At 46.9% G+C, this 25,842-nt stretch overlaps 1 protein-coding gene across 2 annotated transcripts in view; it reads left to right on the top strand.

The window, feature by feature from the left end:
* Window positions 1-25,842, top strand: part of SYK (spleen associated tyrosine kinase) — a 101,842-nt gene that overhangs the window by 36,096 nt on the left and 39,904 nt on the right. For both annotated transcript variants that reach the window (XM_066368416.1, XM_066368417.1), the window contains exons 2-3: window positions 4,518-4,961; window positions 7,957-8,117. In XM_066368416.1, the coding sequence (XP_066224513.1) occupies window positions 4,557-4,961; window positions 7,957-8,117 (566 nt within the window). In that variant the 5' untranslated portion in view covers window positions 4,518-4,556. The remainder of the gene's footprint in view (window positions 1-4,517; window positions 4,962-7,956; window positions 8,118-25,842) is intronic.

The following is a 25,842-nucleotide window of genomic DNA, read 5'->3' as shown; positions in this document are numbered from 1 at the left end:
ACCGCTGCCCTAGGGTCTTGCCCCACGTTCCCGGTTGTGGCTGGTGCCGCTCCTCTGTGAGGACGCTGCGGGAGGAGCCCCCAGGAGCTCTGTTCTGAGCACGTGAAGGCTCAGTTGTATGTCAGCCATTCCAGTGGGCATGCCGGGGAACACGGCGCTCGGCCAGGCACAGAGTGGAGAGAGGTGAATGTGAGCTCCTGGGTGACCTTACTGTTGGTCGTGGGGCTCTAAGGAAGGAGGACGTGGTGTCACAGACCCAGCACTGGGTTGCAGAGTGAGAGAGGGAGCCAAGGACGGAGAGGGACAGCAAAGGAGAGAGACTGACCCACAGAAGCCGGGCAGTGCGGGAGGTCAGGCGAGATAGGGGTGACCTTGGGTTTGGCCCCTTGGAGGTTGGCAACATTGTGAGGAGCAGGGGACAGGTGGAGGACAGCAGGTGCCAAAGGGCAGTGTGGCAGCCTCAACAGGAGGTGCAGAAGAGGTCAGTCAGCACTCTACCCACCCCCTCCTTCCAGACGGCCTGTCTCCTCCCTTCTCACTCTCGGTGTGCGTGTGATAACCTGCGTGTGCATTTGACATTTTATGAACAAAACTGGATTCTGGGTGTCCCTTATTTTGAAACTGGCTTTGATGTAATCCTACATAGTTTGGGCCACCGGCCGTGTGCAGGAACTGTCCCCAGGGGCCGAGGTAGGGCAGCAAAGTCATCCTCTTCTCATTTCCCAGGTCTGGCTTCCTGGTTGGGGAGCCAGACAAGAGTCAAGTCCCTCCTGTCTGGTGAGTTAGGGTGCAGCAGGGTGCCGTTGCCTCTGGAGAAGAGTGAAGCCAGGAGCATGCCATGCTGCCCAGGTATCACAGAACATTTCCTGTCACAAAATTCACATTAAGGCTGCGTCATACGGACGCCCGGAGGAGCAGGGCTTGTTGCAGAGTGTTGAGGAGCTCATCTGACAGTGACCTGAAGCCTCATCGTACTGACAAGCTACCTGTGCATGCGGCACCTCGTTTGTTTCTCAGTGTCAAGCTTTTGAGTAAAGTGGTTTCTCCCATGGAGAGAAGTTACGGGAATGTTGAAATAGGCAAGGTAGCAGGTTTCCAGGTGCCGTTGAGGGGAAATTATACCCGTGGGTATCAAGAGTTTGAGCTACAGACTTCCCCTAGGGTCCACAGGAGAGGCAGGTGTAAGCAGAGCCTAGCTGGTGGGCATGTGAGGAGAGAACACAGCAGGAAGCTACTGTCTGTACCTGTCCCAATAGTGGCAGGAGTTGTCCAGGTGACAGCTATGTCTCAACCAAGGCTGAGCGTAAAGGCAGAACTCTTGGGACTTGCCATTAGTGAGAGCTAATACAAAACAGAGCTGAGAACAGCAGTGCGGTTGCAGGGTCCTGTGGACAGTGGCCGGGACAGAGGTGCCCGCCCCCATCACCATGGTCTGTGTTGTAGAAAGGAGGTTGGAGACCAGGAGGAGGTCCTGCGTGGGAGCCAGTCTGAGAAGGTGTGAACAGGGCACTGCAGATGTTGTTCACCCCAAAAATTAGATAGCCCAAGCGTGTGTCCTGAGCTGTCCTTGCAGTAACCCATCTCTGCTGTCAAAACCACCAGCAACACACCGAGCGTCACCTTGAACACAGGAAGTCACACCAGCAGTCATGGGGCTACTGCCCCCCACGACAGCCAGACCTTCCCCCTCCTGGGGGAGCCGCATGTCGCCCCCGCTTGGGGATGAGTCTGAAATGTCCCCACAGAGCCATGCAGGAGTGACCCCTGTACCCAGGGGACAGACCCGGCGGGCTGCCTCGTCCCCTCCTGCCTCTGTCCCCACAGAGCCACGCAGGAGTGACCCCTGTACCCAGGGGACAGACCCGGCGGGCTGCCTCGTCCCCTCCTGCCTCTGTCTCATGTCGGTTTGTGTCGATGTGGGACTCGCGGCAGAGGCCAGACTCATGTGAATGTCAGTGACAAACTGATGAATCTAACAGGTGACAGTTGTGGTAAGATCTGTGTAAATTGGCACTGGCCAGGTAGCTCAGCATCATCCTGAAACACCAAGGTTGCAGGTTTGATCCTCACTCAGGGCACTTACAAGAATCAACCAATGAATGCATAAATAAGTGGATAACAAATCAGTGTTTCTTTCTCTCTCTCCTCTCACTTCCTTTCCTCTGTCAAATCAATGAGTAAAAAAAGAATTTAAAGGTTTATGTAAATTAAAAAGTATTCGTTAACACTTAAAATATTTATCTTGAAGAATTGCAGATTTTGTTGTCTTATTATGGGCAGCAGCTCTGTCAAGGGTCCCAAGTACGGAGGCAGCTGACAACAAGAGCAGCTGAAACAGGTATCTAAGACAGTGTCCCCCACCGCTCCCCAAGCAGAGAGAGTGAGCGTGACGACCTGGACAAGGCAGCTGTGGCCTGGGGACCGGGCCTGCTAGGGATGAGGCCAGCAGGCATGGAGGGACAGTGACAGGAGGTACAGGAACTTGCTGCAGGAAAGTGTGGGGCCACGGGCGAGTAGAGGAGTAATAGGAGGGAAGATACAGGCCAGCAGCTGGCGTGCTTACAGCCTGGCAGCTGGGGTGATGCGGTCAAACTGGGCAGTGGTGATGGATATGGAGAGAAAGGAGCTCACACCTGAGGCATTTGTCACACAAGTCTGAGAGAAAGCAAGGGCTCCAGAAGGAGGCTGGGTCCTGGCTGGGCAGCACTTGGCAAGGATGCAGTCAGGTGGCAGTGGTGATCTCAGCCACAGGTACCATCCGGGTCCAGCATCAGCGTCCCTGCGACCGCTGGCCCTGCATTTTCAGTGTCCAGGTGATGTGCATACCACGCAAGTTTGAGAAGTGCTGGGCTGCAGAGGGGAAGAGTTGGAAATGAAGGTGGGGCCCACAGAGCAAGGGATGACTGACACCCCAGAAGCCCCATTGTAGGAACAGTGCAGCGTGTACTAAAGGGGCACTTGGAGCCTCACTGTTGAGGGCCAGGGCCGAACCTGTCAAGCAAGTATCACAGGATTAGTCAGAGCGGCCAGATGACGCAGACGGGAAGCAGTGCTTCTAAAACACGTGTTGACGACTCACGCTCTCCAGAGATGTCTTCTTCTTAGTGGTGTTCTTAGACCTCAATGCAAGCGTGGACTATATTTCAAAAACCTTACTGAGAGATGAATTCTCAGCAACCAGACAGAGAAAAATGAATTGCTGACAGTCAAATGTTAGAAGCAAGCAAGGTCAGATTATAATAAACTCTAGTGCTATGTGTGAGGGGTTCCGTCAGAAGTCCTGACTTGGCAACGCTGCCTGGAGAAAAGTCTGCTGCCTCTGCTGGACAGGTGTGCTCCTGCCCACGGACAGGTGTGCTCCTGCTCACGGACAGGTGTGCTCCTGCTCGAGGATAGGTGTGCTCCTGCTCACGGACAGGTGTGCTCCTGCTCACGGACACGTGTGCTCCTGCTCACGGACAGGTGTGCTCCTGTTCACGAACAGGTGTGCTCGTGATCACGGAGAGGTGTGCTCCTGCTCACAGACACGTGCATGGTGATGCATGGTGAGACAGGGCTGGTTCCCATTATTGCGTGTCTGTGTCTCTGTGTGTTGGTGTCTTGTGTGTGTCTGTATGTGTGTGTGTGTCTGTTCAGTGAAGAAGGATCCTTATTATGCCAGACACCCTCATCGGATGTGAAACCCACACTGTTTCTTCAGCAGAGAATGGCACATGGCAGGTGACCAGAAGTGATCAGGAGGAGGACAGGGAGGGCACAGTATACAGCCCCAGGCCAGGGGTTCTGAGAGAATGTCACTCTTCATGCCCCAGAGCAGAGGCCTGTAGGTCCCGTCTCTTGGTCAAGGTAACCACCCTCACGGCTTTACGTGGTATGTGCACCTGCCTAGCACGTTTGCTCCTGGGTGTCTAACTACAGTGTGGGAGACAGTAGAGCTTCAGTGTTCAGGTGAAGAGTGGCCAGAGGCATCCTCGCTGCACGTGCTCTGACCAGCGGTGAGCGTTCTTCACTGCTGTCCCTACCTTGAGAGAGCGATGGGCATATGCTCACCAGGGCCCACCCTGTGTGCCTGCTGACCTTCAAAGCCAGCTCTGAGGCCCTGTCTTACAATAGGATTTCTCTTTGTAATATGTCCCTTAGAATCCTCTTTCTCCACCAAAGGAATAGAAGTTTACATAGCCAGGTTTGTCCGGTGCTCTGTTTTCGGGTTCTACATTTAGAGTGTGTGTTTGGAAATGTAATGACTATATGAGCAGAAGGGTGGATGGTATGGAAGTCAGGGCTGTGCGCTAACACAGGGAGGGTGGTACCAGACAGATGATGGGCGCTGGATGTTACCACTCCCAGGAGTCCAATGGCCTTGTCTGCCTCCTCAAAAAGCCCTTCAACCGGCCGGCCAGCATGCAGGACTCAGGGCTTCCCCTTAGGAAGGCCTGTCTCCGGTATTGGAGGGTTGGCAGTTTCACACCTGTTCCTGCTGCTGTGTGCTGACAGATGTCCCTCTTTGTTTTTCCCAGGTGGACAGTGAGAGCCCTTGGCTGTGAAGCGAGACAGGCATGGCCACCGGGGTGGCAGACCACCTGCCCTTCTTCTTCGGCAACATCACCCGGGAGGAGGCCGAGGACTACCTGGTCCAGGGCGGCATGAGCGACGGGCTCTACCTGCTGCGCCAGAGCCGCAATTACCTGGGCGGCTTTGCCCTCTCGGTGGCGCACGGGCGCAAAGCGCACCACTACACCATCGAGCGGGAGCTGAACGGGACCTACGCCATCGCGGGCGGCAGGACGCACGCCAGCCCCGCCGAGCTGTGCCTCTATCACTCCCAGGAGTCCGATGGCCTCGTCTGCCTCCTCAAAAAGCCCTTCAACCGGCCGGCTGGCGTGCAGCCCAAGACCGGACCCTTTGAGGACCTGAAGGAGAACCTCATCCGGGAGTACGTGAAGCAGACCTGGAACCTGCAGGTGGGCGTGGCCCTTCGGCTGCTGTGCGGTCTCCTGCGCTCATGGGCGTAGCAGTCCCCCACCCCCACCCTGCCAAGTCCCTCCAGAGCCACACGGTGCTGCCTCAGATAAGCACCAACTTAGTCATCAACTCAGGCCAAAAAATGCTTTGTTCCAAGAAAGGCAGTCTTTCTTCTGTGGTCACAGTTGAGAGAGTGGCCCTGTGTGCCAGCACTGTGGGTTTCTCTGCTGCTGGAAACCACGGTCACCCAGTTCACGCTGGCCCTTTCAGAGCCCTCACGGGCCTCCCCTGTCCTTTGTTTACCAAGGGGGGGGGGGGAGGGTCGTACCAGACAGATGATGGGCGCTGGATGTTACAACTTCATAGCCTCTCTCACAGAACTTCCGATGTCCACACACATGTTTATCAACCTGCCTTTCTGCCTCCTGTTTCCTGCCATGCACCGCAGTTAAATATAACTGGCTCCTATTGGTTACAAATAACGCTGTTGGTAACGTACCTCTACTCCCATCCTCTGAGCTGTCGGGCAGTAGGTGCAGGATGGACCTGAACAGCGAAGGGTGTGTGTGTTTAATGTGTATGTATTGACCACGTGTCATCCAGGAAAGACCCAGGGGCTGTGACAGCTTACATTTCTAGCGTCTTCTGCTCAGACTTCTGCGCACCACTGTTCGTCTTGAGCATGCGCCCTGTGTCCTGCTGTGTTATTTGATACGGGCAGAGTTAGGATTATATGCCAGACTCTCTTTTTCACTTCTTTAATATGTTCTGTTAACACTCATTGGATGTGTCTTAGACGAGTATTTTTCAGCTGCTGGTCTGCGGACTGTTCTGCCAGAGATTTTGTGCTGGTCCATGAAAGAGTCAACCAACCTGATGTATGAAGATTACAGACAAAATGGTCTTAGTTGAATTCGCTAAGGCTGAGGGTGATTTCTGCCTTAGTGGTCCCTGAAATGATTCTCCTATTTTCACTGGTCCCCAAGTGTAAAAGAAGGTTGAAAACTGCTGTTTTTGACCATCCTTTTACTCTTTTTAAAGTCAGATGAATCAGATTCGTTGAGTTGTAATGTGTACACCATAAGATTCATCCTTTGAGGGTGTATAGGTCTATGGATTTGACAGACAGGTAGCATAATGTAGCCCCCATCACACTCCGGCTATACAACAGCTCTATTGCCCACCAAGCACCCTGCTGCCACCTCCCCCCCCCTCAGCCACTGGAAGCCCCTCCTCTGACTTCTGTAGCTCTGCCTTTTCCAGAATGCCGTGTGAATGCACTCACATAGCGTGTAGGCCCTTCAGACTGTCATCTTCCATGCAATATGGTGCCTTCACTAAACAGCTATGCAGCTCACCTTAGCAGTCCTCTTTGTCGTGGGTGAAGAAGGAACGTCCTGTACTCTTTTTTTTTTCTTTTTTTTCTTTTTGTATTTTTCTGAAGCTGGAAACAGGGAGAGACAGTCAGACAGACTCCCGCATGCGCCCGACCGGGATCTACCCAGCACGCCCTCCAGGGGCAACGCTCTGCCCACCAGGGGGCGATGCTCTGCCCCTCTGGGGCGTCGCTCTGCCGCGACCAGAGCCACTCTAGCGCCTGGGGCAGAGGCCAAGGAGCCATCCCCAGAGCCCGGGCCATCTTTGCTCCAGTGGAGCCTTGGCTGCAGGAGGGGAAGAGAGAGACAGAGAGGAAGGGGGGGGTGGAGAAGCAAATGGGCGCTTCTCCTATGTGCCCTGGCCGGGAATCGAACCTGGGTCCCCCGCATGCCAGGCCAACACTCTACTGCTGAGCCAATCGGCCAGGGCTGTACTCTTTTACTTTGACCTTGACTTGCTTTGCTTGGCAGACCTCTCTGGTGGGTAACTTGCCACAGCTTTGGTGTTGTGTTTCCTTCCTGAGACATGACGAAATTTCCATACTCATCGGCCCTTCGACCTTCCCTCCTGCCTTCCTTCTTCCAGTTTGGATTGGTTATATTTTTATTTTTATTTTTTCTAATTTTTTGTGGTTCTTTTTTATAACTTCAAGTAATCAAATGTTGCTTTTCATTTACTACTGTGCAGAATGTATGTTTCTCTTCCACTATGAACAGGGAGGACGTGTAGTCGCCCAGTTGTAAGCCCCTCTCCTGTTTTTGCATGGGGCAGTCATTTCCAAGGTATCAAGGTGTGACCCTGCACTTTCTGTGACCGTGTCACTACTGCCAGCACTGTGCAGGTGCCGAGAGCAGCCTTTCAAGGCACACAGAAAAGCGCTCATCTTACTGCTTCTTTTTTTATTTTTCAAGTGAGAGGAGAGGAGATAGAGAGACAGACTCCCACATGCGCCCCAACCAGGATACAACTGGCAAACCCTGTCTGGGGATGATGCTCTGCCCATCTAGGGCCATGCTCACACCCTGAACTATTTTTAGCACCTGAGGCAGAGGCTCCATGGAGCCATCCTCAGTGCCCAGAGCTGATGCACTCAGACTAATTGAGCCATGGCTGTGGGAAGAGAAGAGAGGAAAAGAAAGGGGAGGAGGAAGAGCAGAGAAGCAGGGGGTTATTTCTTCTGTGTGCCCTGACCAGGAATCAAACCCTAGACATCCAAATGCTGTGTCGATGCTCTACCACTGAGCCAACCAACCAGGGCACTGCTTCTTGGCTGTTTGTAATTGACCAAGTTTGACACAAAACAGTCAGTTCTGGTAGGCAGCAGAGCCAAGGAGGGCAGGAGGCACGATCTCTAGACCTCACGGGTGATACCAGGTGGATTCTAGGGTGGCTGTGGCTTTCAGAAGGCCACTAAATCTGTCTTCTGAAACCTCCTTTGTTGTTCTCACACTTGAAGATATTTAAATAATCCGTAAGATCTCATTGGCTTTATTTACTGAATGAGTGAGCAAACACACAAAGTTGTGGTTTGTCCTGTCAGGACTCAACGGGTTGGAGATGACGTCAGGGTCAGTTCTCACGTAATGTGGTGTTATGCTCTTCTCCCCCGCATGGCAGGGCCAGGCTCTGGAGCAGGCCATCATCAGCCAGAAGCCTCAGCTGGAGAAGCTGATTGCCACCACAGCCCATGAGAAAATGCCCTGGTTCCACGGGAAGATCTCACGAGACGAGTCTGAGCAGCTTGTCCTGATAGGATCAAAGACGAATGGAAAATTCTTGTAAGTGCTGTGTCTCTTCCTCTCACTCCATACCGCCAGGCCTGCCTGGACCATCGGGGGTCACTCAGGCTTTCCCTCACTGGACCCATGCAACCCGGGAAGGGGCCACACGCTCCTGCTGGCAGACGTCTCCAATCAAAGCTGTCCCTGGTAATTCAGCGTGGGCCTTGCCCAGTCTGACCCCAAAGTGAACCTTCTTCTTGGGTATTGAGGGATGTAATTGAAAGATAAATGGTATTCAGCCTCATAACCTGTTTTGATGGCAAATATAGGACACGTACAAATATCTGTGGCTCTTCATTAAACCAAAGATACCCCAGTTTGCTCACTCGTATCCCCCCAAGGTCTCTGACTTCTGTCTCACTTGGAACTAAGTGCCAGTAGAGTAGACATTAGAGAAAGTTCACGGAGAGCAGCTCGCGCGAAGGGGAGCACGGGTGCTGGATCACAAGCTGGTTGGTGGACGTCAGCCTCACCACCTCAAGGGTGAGTGAGCGTCCTGCTCGTTGTTACCCTTAGTGGTCACTGAGGGCCCAGGAGTACAGGCCACCTCGGGTGGGTCCGTGGTCTAGAGGAGTGAAGGAGCTGTCTTGGGCAGGTGTCTACCTTGTTCCCCAAGGGGCCCTGGCCAAGGGGACACGGTGGCATAGCTGGGAGTTCATGGCACACACACCTGCTCACCGCTGCTCAGTGACCCTCCAGAGAGGCTCACTGCTGCTTCGGTATTCACGTGCCCATCCTCACCTTGTTCACTGCAGAGGGCATGTGGCCCATGAACAGGCAGAGTCTTACTCAGCTGACTTTGTAAACTTTTCCTAAAAATAGAATGATTTAAAATTATATATATGATTATATATATATATCATATATATATTTTATATATAAAGACTTTTCCTTAGACTTCACCATAATAACTGTCATTTAAGAAATGATCTTAAACACATACTCTTTTTTTAAAAGTTATCCTAAAAACAAGTACGGAGAGCCAGGGTGGCACCAGCTGCGATCAGGGAGGCCGCCTGCTGTCCCCTCAGACGGGGCCGCTGCAGTAAGGCCTGTCCTGGGACCTCCAGAGTCCTGCCCAGTGTCGGCTCCTTACTGCTGATTCTTCTCCGGCCACATTCACCTTTTTCTAAAGAACGTGTCTCCCACCGACTTGCCAACCATTTAAATGGTGTGTCCCTCTTTGGACCGACATTTACTGGTGCCCACCGTTGTTTGAGGTGTGAAATTCCAGCGCTGTTGCGGGCATGGAGGAGGTGATGTGAGCCAAGCAGCACTGGCTATGGGTGGCCTGGTCACTGGAGACACAGTGGTTGAGCCTCGGGTGGTGCTGCAGGACGTCGGTGTGTATGAAGGGGCACTAGAGCCTACTGGGCCGGCTCTAGTTCTGTGTCCTGCTCATGGTGAGGAAGGGCCTTGGTGCGGGGGAGAAGCCTGTGTGGGCAGCGGAGGCCACTCAGCCAGGGGAATAGTGTGTGCAGGTGTCTGGAGGTGGGAATGTGCTCAGAGCGCCCGCGGGCCAGGAGAGGACTTGGGCGGGTGTTAGGGAAGATCCATCAAAGCTCAGTGGGACCCATTGGCTGGATTCAGAGAAGAGACAGAGGAGAAGTTCGGAGTGAGCATACCACACGGCATGTTCGTGCAAATACCCACAGGGATGCCCCAGCCCAGGTCCTATGACATTAGTGACACTAGGGATTGAGGCTGTGCCAGGGGTGTGTCCCTTTGGCTCTCTGGGGCCTTGTATAATGGCACCATGGACCATTTTGAAAAATTAGTCATAGCTCAGGTGTGACTAAAAAAAAATTGTTAGAAAAGGGAAACAAAGCTTATTTTCCAGAAATTATGACTTCCCTCCCCCAGAGAAAGGGTATAGGATTGGTGGAGTTCAAAGCATATACAATTTGGAAACCCTCTTTTAAAAAAGTACAAAATTAGGTACAAAATTATTTTTTAGAATAAGAAAAATCACAATAAATCATAATTTTTAAAGCTGGTTAATAGTACAAACACACAAAAATATTTTTTTAATAATAGAATTTTTCTTACTTAACTGCCTGACACATGTCGGCAACACCTTTTTTTTTTTTTCTTTGACCAAATAGTGTTTGGCTGCTTCTTTGTTTGATAACAATTTGGTGCTATCATTTTCTACTCACAGAAGTAGAAACCTCAGCCCTGCTGCTAGGTTCAGACTTTGGGATAACTAACGCATGCGCATTGCTTATACAACTTTGGAGAAGGAAGTTGTAGTAGAAGAAAGAACAGTCTTCTGTGGTTGTGACTAGACATCTTTTAGTTATTGGACAAAGCCCTAACGCTGTGTGGTCATGCTGCTGGGCCGTGCTTGGGCCGGCTGTGGTCAGCCAGCCCCGACCCTCCCTGGCAGAATCGCCTCCCCACGCGGTTCTCACAGGGCAGCGTATCGCCCTTGTGCAGACCGCTCCCCCAAGTGCGTGTTTCGTCTCCTCAGTGCAAGGTGTGGTGCCCTTGTTCGTAAAGTATCTTACAATGAAAATGCTCCCAAATTTTCATGTCCTGCAGCAGAGAAAGAAATGAAGTGATCACTTTCTCTTTGTTTAGCTAGTACCCAAGTAAATATTTTATCGTTTTGGTTCAAGTTCTAACAAACCTTACAGAGCCAAGAGTGACTCCAAGGTGCCGACGACACAGATTATTTGGGGGATGCCTGGTGGGTTCTGGGCAGTGTTGCCATGGGGACACAAGGTGAAGAGAGATTAAGGAGGAGGTCGCAGGAAACTGGGGTTTCCTAGGTGGTGGCAGAGTGGCAGGATGGAGAGTGGGTGCCGCCATGCAGAGCCTCCTGGGCCAAACCGGTGGGCCGGGCACGTCTGGGAGACTTGTCAGGTCCTGAGAAAGACCGGGACCTTTCAGGTGGCCAGCAGAATGTGGAGAGTGGTGGGCAGGGCAGTGACCCTGAGGGTCCTGCTGGGGAAGGCAGCTGAGAGGCAAATCTTAGATCAGGCGCAGGAGTCTCAGATGTCAGGAGCGAGTGTTATCCATGCAGTAGCTGGTGGTGTGGGTGGGGCAGGGGTGTTGAGAAACTGCGAGGAAGTCCAGGAGAGGTTGAGTTCAGTGATCTGAGAGGCACACATGTTGAGGAGTGTGCAAGGACAGCAGCTGTGGCCTGTGGGCTTCACTGGTCCACGCCCTGCAGTTGCATGGGCCTCAGCGGCTGGTGCTGACCTTTGGTGGCTGCTCATGGTGGGTGGGACCCCGTAGAAACGCTCCCTTCCCATGACACTTCTTTACTATGTTTGTTAAGCTCATCTCCTGGAAGCTTCTGGTCCCTGTGGGCAGAGGCGTCTGAGCAAGGACCAAGTACAAGTGTGGTTTACCCTGCAGAGGCCCTCAGTGGTCCAGCCGCCGTGGGACACCCGATTTGTCTGCGTGGCTGTGATTACACACTCAGCATCTGAAATTCAGGTGCCCTCTGACCTTCCTTCCAGTGTCCCTTTCAGGGAGAAATTGACACTTTAATCTTTAAAGTCATGCCTTCTATGTTAGCTCTGTGATGTTCTTTCTTCCTCCCTTCTCTTCCTCACCATATCTTTTTTCCATTCTCTCTGGCCTTTCCACACTACACACACACACACACACACACACACACACACACACACACTTGCTCATTCATTCATGCCTCTTACGTTCGGGGCCCCATGGGGGCCTGCCTTTGAAGCAATGAGTAAGGTGTGTAGATGGTGCAGGGGAGTGCACACTAGTCTGTACACAGCAATCCTAGACCCAAAGACTCAGAGACTAGGCTCTTGAAGGAAAGGGTGTGTCTACCCAGAATCAGGAGTGCATGTCAGGGCCGTGCAGTTCTTGTTCAGGGTGGACCTGACTCTGGGACACCAGAAGACATACCCGTCACCCTTGAATATTAGAACAATACCTATCAACAATGCCCTACCCTGCTCTCTCCCCATGCCCCACCAGGTAGACTGAATTGCAGGTAGATTCTTCACTTTGGAAATAGGTATTAAGGATATTTTTCAGTGCAAGTGCTACTCAGTGTAAAGTGGGCATAAAAAAAAAAAAAAGAGGAATTCACAATATGGTACCTTGCTCAGGGACACTGAGATAGCTTATATGAATATACACTTGTGTTCCCTATAAGCAAGGAACAAATGCAAATTAGGATAAAGGCTAAAGAATAAGAAGGCCATATCTTCAGTTGTGTTCCACAAGATGGATACAAAATCCAGAGGGGATCATATAAGCAGTGATTCTCAACTTTCTCTGTGTGTGTGTGGGACAGAGGCTGGTTAAAGGCACAGATGGCTGGGTCATCCCCTCACTGAGTTTCTAGCTCCCTAGGTGTGGGCTACAGCTCAAGAATTTGCATTTCTGACCAGTTCCTGAGTTATGCTGATACCACTGGTCTGGGAACCACATTGCAGCCTGTTGGAGGTGCCTGACACCTGCCCATGCTAGATTAAGAACAGTGACTCTTTGAAACTTTCCGAGTTTATTGGAGGGTCTCTTAGCATATATGCATTACAAAATGTTCCAGCAGCACACCCCAAATACTGTATTATTTGTACTGGTTGATATAGATAACCTTAAAACCACTTCTATTTGTGGAAACCTAAGTGAGATAGTAAAAAAACCCCTCCGGCCATGAAGTCAGACAAGACCAGCTACTGAGCAGCTCTATGAAGACAGCTTAATCCATCTCCCTGACCTTGGTTTACTCAATGATAAAAGGAGGAATCTAGTGTTTTATCTCAGTTGTCTTGAGGATGAACAAGATAATGTGTATAATGTGTATACATCTAAGCCAGTTGGGAACCAGGTAACAGTGCTTCTTATAACCATAGACTCTTTTCTTTAATAGTTCTGGAAAACACTCTGCTATTTTTTCTTCAAATATTGCAACTTTTTTTGTTTTACCATTTATTCCTTCAAAAGCTCCTGTTAAACATATGTTAGACCCTCTCAATTCATCTTCTACATTTTTTTCTTAATTTCTATCACCTTTTCTCTGTGTACTACATAATGATAATAACTTTAAGATTTGTCTTTCAGTTCACTAAGTTTGGCTTCATCTGTGTCTAGTCTGGTATTAAACTCATTCACTGAATTTTTTTTTTTTGCCCACCAATTACATTTTTTTTAAATTTCTGATAGTTCTATTTGTTGTTGCTGCCGTTGTTTTAAATATGCCTGAGCATTTTTGGAGGGTATATTATTGCTTGCTAGTTTTTCTGACTCCATCTTTTGTTTCTTTTTAGATTTCACAAATAGTTCATCTATATCAGGGGTCCCCAAACTTTTTACACAGGGGGACAATTCACTGTCCCTCAGACTGGTGGAGAGCCGGACTATAAAAAAAACTGTGAACAAATCCCTATGCACACTGCACAAATCTTTTTTTTTAAATTAATGTTAATGGAGTAACATCAATAAATCAGGGTACATATATTCAAAGAAAACATGTCCAGATTATCTTGTCATTCAATTATGTTGCATACCCATTGCCCAGAGTCAGATTGTCCTCCGTCACCCTCTATCTAGTTTTCTTTGTGCCCCTCCCCCTCCCCCTTTCCCTCTCCCTCCTTCTCTCCCCCTGCCCCCCATAACCACCACACTCTTGTCCATGTCTCTTAGTCTCGTTTTTATGTCCTACCAATGTATGGAATCATGTACTTCTTGTTTTTTTCTGTTTTACTTATTTCACTCTGTATAATGTTATCAAGATCCCATCATTTTGTTGTAAATGATCCGATGTCATCATTTCTTATGGCTGAGTAGTATTCCATAGTGTATATGTGCCACATCTTCTTTATCCAGTCTTCTATTGAAGGGCCTTTTGATTGTTTCCATGTCTTGGCCACTGTGAACAATGCTGCAATGAACATGGGGCTACATGTGTCTTTATGTATCAATGTTTCTGAGTTTTGGGGGTATATACCCAGTAGAGGAATTGCTGGGTCATAAGATAGTTCTATTTTCAGTTTTTTGAGGAACCACCATACTTTCTTCCATAATGGTTATACTACTTTACAGTCCCACCAACAGTAAATGAGAGTTCCTTTTTCTCCACAGCCTCTCCAACATTTGCTATTACCTGTGTTGTTGATAATAGCTAATCTAACAGGTGTGAGGTGGTATCTCATAGTTTTGATTTGCATTTCTCTAATAACTAATGAAGATGAGCATCTCTTCATATATCTGTTGGCCATTTGTATTTCTTCCTGGGAGAAGTGTCTGTTCATGTCCTCTTCCCATTTTTTTATTGGATTGTTTGTTTGTTTGTTGTTGAGCTTTATGAGTTCTTTGTAAATTTTGGATATTAGGCCCTTATCTGAGCTGTTGTTTGAAAATAACATTTCCCATTTAGTTGGCTGTCTGTTTATTTTGTTGTCAGTTTCTCTTGCTGAGCAAAAACTTTTTAGCCTGATGTAGTCCCATTCATTTATCTTTGCCTTCACTTCTCTAGCCTTTGGAGTCAAATTCATAAAATGTTCTTTAAAACCCAGGTCCATGAGTTTAGTACCTATGTCTTCTTCTATGTACTTTATTGTTTCAGGTCTTATATTTAGGTCTTTGATCCATTTTGAATTAATTTTAGTACAAGGGGACAAGCTGCAGTCGAGTTTCATTCTTTTGCATGTGGTTTTCCAGTTTTCCCAGCACCATTTGTTGAAGAGGCTTTCTTTTCTCCATTGTGTGTTGTTGGCCCCTTTATCAAAAATTATTTGACCATATATATTGGTTTTATTTCTGGGCTTTCTATTCTGTTCCATTGGTCTGACTGTCTATTTTTCTGCCAACACCATGCTGTTTTGATTGTCATGGCACTATAATATAGTTTGAAGTCAGGTATTGTAATGTCCCCAGCTTCATTCTTTTTCCTTAGGATTGCTTTGGCTATTCGGAGTTTTTTATAGTTCCATATAAATCTGATGATTTTTTTTGTTCCATTTCTTTAAAAAATGTCATTGGAATTTTGATGGGAATTGCATTAAATTTATAAATTGCTTTGGGTAATATGGCCATTTTGATTATATTTATTCTTCCTATCCTATTGATAGAACAAGGAATATTTTTTCATCTCATTGTGTCTTTTTCGATTTCTCTTAACAATGCTTTGTAGTTTTTGTTATATAGGTCCTTTACATTTTTGTTATGTTTATTCCCAGGTATTTTTTGTTGTTGTTGTTGCAATCGTGAAGGGGATTATTTTTTTGAGTTTGTTTTCTAATATTTTACTGTTGGCATATAGAAAGGCTATGGACTTTTCTATGTTAATTTTGTATCCTATGACCTTACTGTAATGGTTTTTTGTTTCTAGTAATGTTTTTGTGGAGTCCTTCGGGTTTTCGATGTATAGGATCATATCATCAGCAAAAAGTGATACCTTTACTTCTTCTTTTCTGATATGGATGCCTTTTATTTCTTTGTCTTGTCTGATTGCTCTGGCCAGAACTTCTAGCACCATGTTAAATAAGAGTGGAGAGAGTGGACAACCCTGTCTTGTTCCTGATTTAAGTGGGAAAGCCCTCAGTTTTATGCCATTTAATATGATGTTGGCTGATGGTTTACCATATATGGCCTTTATCATGTTGAGATATTTTCCTTCTATACCCATTTTGTTGAGTGTCTTAAACATAAAGTTGTGTTGTATTTTATCGAATGCCTTTTCTGCATCTATTGATAAAATCATGTGGTTTTTGTTCTTTGTTTTGTTGATATGGTTTATTATGTTAACTGTTTTACGTATGTTGAACCATCCTTGAGATTCTGGGATGAATCCCACTTGATCATGATGTATTATTTTTTTAATATGTTGTTGTATTCGATTTGCCAGTATTTTGTTTAGTATTTTAGCATCTGTATTCATTAGAGATACTGGTCTGTAGTTTTCTTTTTTTGTACTGTCCTTGTCAGGTTTTGGTATGAGGGTTATGTTGGCCTCATAAAATGTGTTTGGAAGTATTGCTTCTTCTTCAATTTTTTGGAAGACTTTCAGTAGATTAGGAACCACGTCTTCTTTGAATGTTTGATAGAATTCACTAGTATAACCGTCTGGGCCTGGACTTTTATTTTTGGGGAAGTTTTTAATAGTTTTTTCTATTCTCCACTAATAGTTCTGTTTAGGCTTTCTGCTTCTTCTTGACTCAGTCTAGGAAGATTGTATTGTTCTAGGAATTTATCCATTTCTTCTAGATTGTTGAATTTGGTGGCATTTAGTTTTTCATAGTATTCTACAATAATTCTTTGTATATCTATGATGTCTGTGGTGATTTCGCCTCTTTCATTTTGGATTTTATTTATATGAGTCCTTTCTCTTTTTTCCTTGGTAAGTCTTGCCAAGGGTTTGTCAATTTTGTTGATCTTTTCAAAGAACCAGCTCCTTGTTCTATTAATTTTTTCTATAGTTTTTCTGTTTTCTATTTCATTTATTTCTGCTCTGATATTTATTATTTCCTTTCTTCGGCTGGTTTTGGGTTGTCTTTGTTCTTCTTTTTCTACTTCCTTAAGGTGTGAAGTTAAGTGGTACACTTGGGCTCTCTCTTTTTTGTTCATATGGGCCTAAAGTGATATTATCTTCCCTCTTATCACTGCTTTTGCTGCATCCCAGAGATTCTGATATGCCGTATTGTCATTTGTCTGTATATATCTTTTGATCTCTGCGCTTATTTCTTCTTTGATCCATTCATTTTTTAAAAGTATGTTGTTTAGTTTCCACATTTTTGTGGGTTTTTCCCCTCTTTTTTGCAGTTGAATTCTAGTTTCAAGGCTTTATGATCAGAAAATATGCTTGGTACAATTTCAATTTTTCTGAATTTGCTGATGTTATCTTTGTGGCCCAACATATGGTCAATTCTTGAGAATGTTCTATGTACACTAGAGAAAAATGTATACTCTGTCACTTTGGGATGAAGTGTCCTGTAGATGTCTATCATATCCAGGTGCTCTAGTGTTTCATTTAAGTCCAATATATCTTTACTGATTCTCTGTTTGGATGACCAATCTAGAGCCGTCAGCGGTGTATTGAGGTCTCCAAGTATGATTGTATCTTTGTCAGTTTTTGTTTTTAGGTCAATAAGTTGCTGTCTTATATATTTTGGTGCTCCTTGGTTTGGTGTATATATATATTAAGGAATGTTATGTCTTCTTGATTCAGTGTCCCCTTAATCATTATGAAATGACCACTTTTGTCTCTGAGTACTTTTTCTGTCTTGTAGTCAGCATTATTAGATATGAGTATTGCTACACCTGCTTTTTTTGGATGTTATTTGCTTGGAGTAATGTTTTCCAGCCTTTCACTTTGAATTTGTTTTTATTTTTGTTGCTTAGATGTGTTTCTTGTAGGCAGCATACAGTTGGATTTTCTTTTTTAATCCATTCTGCTACTCTGTGTCTTTTTATTGGTAAGTTTAATCCATTTACATTTAGTGTAATTATTGACACTTGTGGATTCCCTATTGCCATTTTGTAAATTGCTTTCTGTTAGTTTTATATTTTGTTTGAGTCTTCTCTTTTGTTTCTCTATCATTTGTTTTGTTTGTTTGTATTCCATACTTCTTTCTTCTGTTGCTACCTTTTTAAAGTCATGTTCTTCTGTAGTGGTTTTTTCAAGTGTGGTTAGCATTAAATATTGAAAAGGTACCTACCATATTCATTGTAGTACCCTAACTTATGAGTGTTTCTGCACTTCGTTGTCCTTTGCTACTGTTAATCTCCATCCTCTCCCCCACCCCTTTTTTTTTTGCTTTTGTTGTCATGGTTTAAATTTGGTTTTATTGTGTTCTTGGTGGAGCTTTTACTTGTGGTTTTGTTTTGTTTTGTTCTTTGAATCTGATTGGAAAACCCCCTTTAGTATTTCCTGGAGTGGGGGCTTTCTGATGATAAATTCCTTCATCTTTTCTGTATTTTTGAATGTTTTTATTTCTCCTTCATACTTGAAGGATAGCTTTGATGGGTATAGTATTCTTGGCTGAAAGTTCCTCTCTTTCAGGACTTGAAATATTGGGGTCCACTCTCTTCCAGCTTGTAGAGTTTCTGCTGAGAAATCTGATGATAATCTAATAGGCCTTCTTTTATATTTTGTATTCTTCTTTTCCCTGGCTGCCTTGAGAATTTTTTATTTGTCGTTGGTTTGTGCCGTCTTCATTATGACGTGCCTTGGAGTAGGTTTGTTGTGGTTAAGAAAACTTGGTGTTCTGTTTGCTTCTTGAATTTGAGGCTTTAGTTCTTTCCACAGGCTTGGGAAGTTCTCCTCTATTATTTGAGTATATTCTCCATTCCATTTTCTCTCTCTTCTCCCTTTGATATACCTATTATTCTTATGTTTTTCTTTTTGATGGAGTCAGACAATTCCTGTAGGGCTTTCTCATTTTTTTAAATTTTTGAGTCTCTTTCTTCTTCTCTCTGTTGTGCAAGTTGCTTGTCTTCTAGTTCACTAATTCTACCTTCTAACTGGCCTGTTCTATTAGCTAAGCTTGTTACCTCGTTTTTCAGCTCGTGAATTGAGTTTTTTATTTCTGTTTGATTTGATTTGATAGTTTCAATTTCCTTGGTAATATATTCTTTGTGTTCATTGAGTTGTTTTCTGAGCTCCCTAAATTGCCTTTCTGTGATTTCTTGTATATTTCTGAGTATTTTTAGGATTTCTATTTTAAATTCTCTGTCATTTAGCTCCAAGCTTTCCAATATATTAAATTTTTACTCCATAGATTTTTCCACATCTATCTGTGGTACTTCTCTATCTTTTGTATCCATGATATTCGATTTCTTTTTTCTTAATGGCGTCTGAGGGTGGTCTTGTTGATAGCACACAGGCACACTCCCTCCTCGGCTTGAACGAATGTCCGTGCCACATTAGCTTCCTCCATACCCTCAGTTCCCTCCTGACTCTCAGTTCCAAGTGAAAGCAGCCCTTTGCCTTCAGTGTGTGGAACTCCCGGATGCTCTAAGGATAGATTTTTCTGTCTCTGGTTGATGAATTTGTTGAAATTTTGGGGAGATCTGTTGGACGCACTGCTCATGGTGCCATTTTTGTGACGTCACTCTCCACATACCTTATTTTAAAGTAAAAAACCAAAATGGGAACAAATACAATATTTAAAATAAAGAACAAGTAAATTTAAGTCAACAAACTGACCAGTATTTCGATGGGAACTATGGGCCTGCTTTAGGCTAATGAGATGGTCAATTTCTGGTTCCATATTTGTCACTGCTAGCCGTAACAAGTGATATGACGTGCTTCCGGAGCCCTGATGTGTGCATCCCACATCACCGGAAGTAGTACTACTGTATGTGAGCAACACTGTGCTTTGCAGCACTACCACATACAGTACTCCAGGAGCACAGGATGCATCTGTGTCCTATGCTCCTCTCACTGACCACCAATGAAAGAGGTGCCCCTTCCAGAAATGTGGCAGGTGCCGGATAAATGGCCTCGGGGCCCCAGGCGGCCCACAGGCCGTAGTTTGGGGACCCCTGATCTATATTTTATCTCTGATGATTATAGCACTAGAAGTCCTTGAGGATAGAACTCTCTGTCTCCCTCCTGCTCTCTTTCTCTACCTATTTCCTCTCTCATAACTCACATTTCCTTATGTTTTGGGTGATCTTGTTGAGCTCATACTTGATTAATATTCATCTGTGGGTGTCTGGAGTGTCCTATGTTGGGGTGTAGCTTTTCTTTACAAATCTGTGCTTTAATGTGGGAATTTTAGGTTTAGGTATCCACCTCACTTCTGGCCCACGATGCTCTGTGCACTGCATTACTGATTCTGATATTCGCCCTTAGGCCAAACTCACATATTATTTTTATTTTTGCTCTTATTAACCATATACTTTTCCCTGCTCAAATTTCTTTTTTTTTCTACTTTTCCAAGTGAGAAGAGGGGAAATAGACAAACTCCCACAAGCACCCTGACTAGGTCTACCTGGCAACCCCATCTGGGGCCGATGCTCTGCCCATTTGGGTCCTTGCTTACAACTAAGCTCCTTTTAGCATATGAGGCATGGCTACAGACCCACCCTCAGTGCCCAGGGCTGAGGCACTCAGACCAATTGAGCCATGGCTGTTGGGAGGAGAAGAGAGAGAGAGAGAAAGACAGGGGGGAGAGGAGGGGAAAAGAAGCAGATGGTCACTTCTCCTATGTGCCCTGACCAGGAATTGAACCCAGGATGTTTGCACACCACGCTGATACTCTACCATTGAGCCAACTGGCCAGGGCCTCTCTGCTCAAATTTCAACTCACTTTATGCTACATACTTAAACTTTAAAGGCAAAGATGGGTTTAGAAAAAATTTACCCTTGTCCTTCGATAAGTAAGATAGCACATGGGTGTCTTGAGCCTCAGATGTGACAAGAAAAGCTGAATTCTGTCAGCACCTTCCTGTACTGCTACTACTGATCAAAGTTCACCATTTTATCTGATGTGTGTGGTTCTGTAGCCGCAGATCAGCACAAATAGTCTCAGCCTGACTGAAGTACTATAGGAAGTTCAAAGGGGGTTGTGCACTGTGTCACTGTGAATTCATTGGTCTGATCGAGGTCCCCATGAAGCTGGCAGAGAAGAAGAGTGACCTCATTCCAACTCACAGACTAATGCACAGGGAGAGGGAGAGGGGAATTTGGGGTGCCATCTCAGAAAGGGCAGATGTGGGGAGGATTTGGGGTGCCATCTCAGAAAAGGCAGATGTGGGAAACAAGCTTGGTGTGGGCCTTGGTTCAGACCTGTGTTCTGGGATGATCCTGCTCTCACTGTCTGTACAGGATGCCCACGTGCCTGAATTTTGCAATGGTGCAAGAAAATAGCCCCCAGATGCTGCATTTTCTTTTGTCTATTGTAAGTCCTTAGGGCTGATACCTTATACTCTGAGTTCGGGGCTGTCATCCTTGTATCAGCGTGCACACTGTCCAGCTTGTCACCTCCACAGACTCTCCTTCCCCACTCCAGCTCTCTTTGAGGAGCTGCTGTGGGGCCCCCTGTGGCAATATTTGACCCTCTGATAGTGTGAGATCTGGACAGGAGGCTGAATGCTGGCCTTGGGCCCCACTCCTGTCTGTCTGTACAGCCCACCCTGACCACAGTGACTATCCACCATATGCACATTGCTCTTCCCAGGTGCCCTCTTCCCTCCAGCCGGCCATGCCTGGCTCAGCCATGGGGAATGAAGGACAGGAGCATGAGAATGTCTGGTGGGCAAGGGTACACTCCAGTTCTTCTGTTCTGTCTGCAGCAGACAGTGCAATGTCCTGGAAGCTTGGTGGGTGGAGACCACCTTGAGGGTCCCAGCACATCCCAAGTTCCCCCTCCCCACCAGCATCTGGGCATCACCACCGCACATTGTCTCTGATCTAGAAGGACATAGGGGTTCAGCCCCTCCTTGCAGAACCAACTCTTCCTACCTCACCTCCTATCACAGAACCTAAGGCTGTCCACCTTGGAAGAGGGTGACTTTCCTGCCCTCTCACCAAGAAGTGTCTCCAGGCTACATCAAGATAGGTTTCCCTAACTGGTGGTGGCAAAGTGGATAGAGCGTTGACCTGAAAACTGGTTTGAAACTCTGAGGTCGCCAGCTTGAGTGCAGGGTTGCCAACTTGAGTGCAGGATCATTAACATGATCCCAAGGTCGCTAGCTTGAGTTAAAAGTCACTGGCTTGAAGCCCAAGGTCACTGGCTTGAGCAAGGGATCACTGTCTCAGCTTGAGCCTCTTAGTCAAGGCACATATGAGAAGCAATCATTGAACAACTAAAATGATGCAACTACAAATTGATGCTTCTCATCTCTCTCCCTTCCTCTCTCTCTCCCATCTTCTTCCTCCCCCCCCCCAAAATAAAGACAGTCTTAAGGCCAGTTAAGGTACCTTTGCAGCCTAACCCCAGTCCTAAGCACTGAAATCCAAATCCCATGCTCTGTAACAGCAAGCATACTTCTGCTGTGAGTTTGACTCTTCCAAGAGACTCACTGGGCTTCCACAAAGCTGCCTGGGACCACTGGCTCGGAGGCTGGAAGGCAGCAGCCCTGAAGGATGAGAAGACTAGACTTCGCTCTTCCCCTCTTCGGACACCTGTGTGAAAAACCTGATGGGTGTGTGGGGCAGAGGGCCACTTTCCTAAGAACAGGGGGACCAAGAAGAGGGGCTGCTTCAGCTTCCACACCAGCATGCCCCTGATTTGACATTAAAAATAGCCCAGCCCAGGGTCTGCCTGCTGTCAGCAGACTCCTCACCGTTTATGGCCGTTAATGTCACCAGACCTCCAATCTTTGTCACCTACAGCTGTAGGGCCTGTGGGTTTTCCCACTGTGCCCTCGTTTCCTGCCAGCTGCCTGGTGGGGAGGGTAGGGGGGCTGCTCAGGCTACATGTCCAGAGCCTGTCCCTTGCCCTGCTATCCCTAGAGTGTGCGCATAGGCAGGTCTGGTACTGCTGTCTGGGAGCTGGCATGGGCTGTCTGGCTGGACACCGGCAAGGAGGTGCCCTCCAGGGCCTGTTTCCTGAGAGCCTCGTGGAAGCGTGTGCCTTTGTAGCAGTTGCTCATCCAAAAGCAGAGACACCCCATTCCCACTGTGCACCAGCTCTGCTTCTATACTGCTTTTATCCCTAAGTGCTAAACACACAAAAGAGCACATCAGTCCATCTGTGCACCTTAATGAATAGTTACATAGCCAACACCACTAGAGTCAAGAAAGAAAGCACCAGCCTCTCAGAAGGTCCCTCCTCACACCCCACCCCTAGAGGACACCACTTACTGGGCCCTTGTGTCCAGCCTGCCTTCACTTTTTTCTTCTGTTTCTTATTTAAAAAAAAAAAATTTATTTTTATTTTCCACCTGAGACCTACTATACATCTCTGAACAAAACTGTTTGCTTTTGCCTGGCTGGGAACTTTGTGCACATGGAACCCTGAAGTAGTTTTTTTATTTTTTTGCTTATTTTGGTGAGAGGAGGGGAGATAGTAAGGCAGACTCCAGCATGCACTCTTTCCAGATCCAACTGGCTACCCTGTCTGGGGCTGATGTTTGAGTACTGGGCTATTTTTAGTGCCTGAGGCAGATGTGCTCCAATAGAGCTATCCTCAATGCCTGGGGCCACACTCAAAACAATAGAGCTACTGGCTGTGAGGGGGGAAGGAGTTAAGCGGGAGAAGGATGGGAGAGAAGCAGATAGTTACTTTTCTTGTGTGCCCTGACCAGGAATCAAACCTGGGACATCCACATGCCAGGCCAATGCTCTATCCACTGAGCCAATAGCTAGGCCTGAGATTCATGCTTGTGAAAGTCATTTGTGCTTTGTACCACTACTAGGTGTTTATCTTTGGTTCTCTGATATTTTATTGTACGAATACCTCACAATTTATTTTCTCACTCTGCAGTCAGTGAACATTCAGGTTGTTCACAGATAATCACTAAATGATTGCAGATAAAATGGCTGTAAACACTCCAGCATACTTTCTGAGTACAGAGCACACAGATTTTGCATACCTGGGAGTGGATTGCTGGGAGTGGATTGCTGACTCACAGAGGATTGTGAGGTTCGATTTCAGTATACTATCCCCGGTTGTTTTCCAAGATGATGAGATTCACACTCCCACTGGCAGTGTACCACGGAGCCACGGCCCCCATTCTCAGCAACACTTCGTATGACCAGTCTTTCAATGTTTGCCAGCTGGAACGGTGTGTGCCACAGTTCTGTTTTTCCATTGTGGTCTTAATTTGCATTTCCCAGATTTATAATGAGGTGACTGCATCCTGTCCCCTGGGCAATCTGTGGTCTTCTGTCTTAGTTTTAATAAGATAAAGCCAATCAAGGCACAAGGCGAAAGGGGAGTGGAGGTTCGTTGTAGGTCTGAAAACCAGATGTGAAGGCCTCTAAATCAAGGACAGTGATGCTCGGGCAGGCCTGTGGACATTATGCTTCCATTATCCTTTCATGTGGAAGTGCACCAATTCTTAATGCTTAGTGTTAAGAGTTGATATAGTTCCTTATGCCTCCAAACTATCCTATTTGTTTGCCACTCATGCTTATATAGTAAACAGAATAGGAGTTGTCCCATATCCACATCGTAAAATAGACTCAGTTCTCCCCCGCACAAGAAGAAAATGTTTTGCCTTTTCTGTGTGGTTGGTCCTTAGTTTGATGGCTGTTTTAGTGGGAGTGCAGTGTACGCTTCAGGGTGTGGGTGGCCTGGCCAGGTCGGGAGGAAGGAGTGGTTGTCACGGCATGAGGAGGGTCTGTGTGTGTTTCTCCAACCACACCAGCTGCCCTGAGCTGTGGGGCATGGAGGGAGCCCGTCCATCGTGCACAGCCGAGCACGACTTGAAAGAACTTTATTTTTGAAACAAGGTCCCCACCCCACACAACACAGCTCAGCTCTCAAGCCTTGGCTTAGCTTGTTGAGATGACTCTATAGCCCAGGGGTAGTCAACCTTTTTATACCTACCGCCCACTTTTGTATCTCTGTTAGTAGGAAAATCTTCTAACCACCCACCGGTTCCACAGTAATGGTGATTTATAAAGTAGGGAAGTAACTTTACTTTATAAAATTTATAAAGCAGAGTTACAGCAAGTTAAAGCATATAATAATAATTACTTACCAAGTACTTTATGTCGGATTTTTGCTAAGTTTGGCAGAATAAATCTTTATAAAACAACTTACTATAGTTAAATCTATCTTTTTATTTATACTTTGGTTGCTCCACTACCACCCACCATGAAAGCTGGAATGCCCACTAGTGGGCGGTAGGGACCAGGTTGACTACCACTGCTATAGAACAAGGACAAGAATGTGTGACCATGTCTGTGTCCAAAGCCCGTCTCTTGAGTGTGACCTCTTGCAACTGAGAGAGAGCATCAAAAAGGTCTCTAAGCACAGGAGTCCCTGGAAGGCTGGCACAATTGAACTCTTCCCAAAGCATAGTGAATTTGGGTACTTAACATTAAGGGCCTCCATGCCCTCATTTTAGAAAATGCCAAGGCTGGACCGTTTTCTAGGATCTGGGACTCACCCTCTCTCGGATCTCATGATCCCAAGGGCTCACAGTGCTAGAATGGGACAATGGGCTGAGGTGAGGGTGACTGAGTAGCCAAATTGGGGGAGGTCAAGCCCATTCTATGCCTTGGCAGCCCCCTGCCTGGCCTTCTCAAGAGGCCTCTCTCCTTGCGTAGGTGAAAGTCCGCCCTGCTGTGTGTTGTGATGTGTCCCCTGCTGTAACTAGACTCACAGGTCTCATTGTCTTGGATAAGGGAAGGGGTGCTGCCCAAAGGTCCCTCCGGAACACAGAGCAGAGCCAGGCAGTCAGCTCAGCCCAGCGCAGTCCTGATTCCACCTGACAGACCCCGCCCCACAGTGGGTGACATTGTCTTCTCTCGGTGACTTCATCTTGCTGTGTCATATAGAACAGCGTTTTAAATCTCAGCCCTGCCCTCCCTTCCCCTCCCTTCAGAACAGAGAGTGGGGAGTGAAATGGGCCCTGAGAATGGGAGCCCTCACATTCTCTATCTGTGACTCAGAAGTTCCTAGTTAAAATGCCGATCAAACAGCCCCACTCTGTGCCCCCGCCTGGCTGGGAGCAGCACCAGCTGGGATCTGACCTCAGGGGAGAAAGGAGGTAAGTCAGAGGGCTCCATGGACCCTCATCCAGCCCGAGGGTCCTGAAGGTCTCAGCTGCTGGTGCCCTGAGCAGTGCTGCTGCCGCGGGTGAAGCTCGGCCTCTCCTGATGCCCAGGCAG

This window comes from Saccopteryx leptura, chromosome 2 (genome assembly GCF_036850995.1).
Source record: "Saccopteryx leptura isolate mSacLep1 chromosome 2, mSacLep1_pri_phased_curated, whole genome shotgun sequence".
Taxonomy (NCBI): Eukaryota; Metazoa; Chordata; class Mammalia; order Chiroptera; family Emballonuridae; genus Saccopteryx; species Saccopteryx leptura.
The sequence above is the reverse complement of the archived record's forward strand: the minus strand, read 5'-3'. Positions and strand labels throughout refer to the sequence as shown.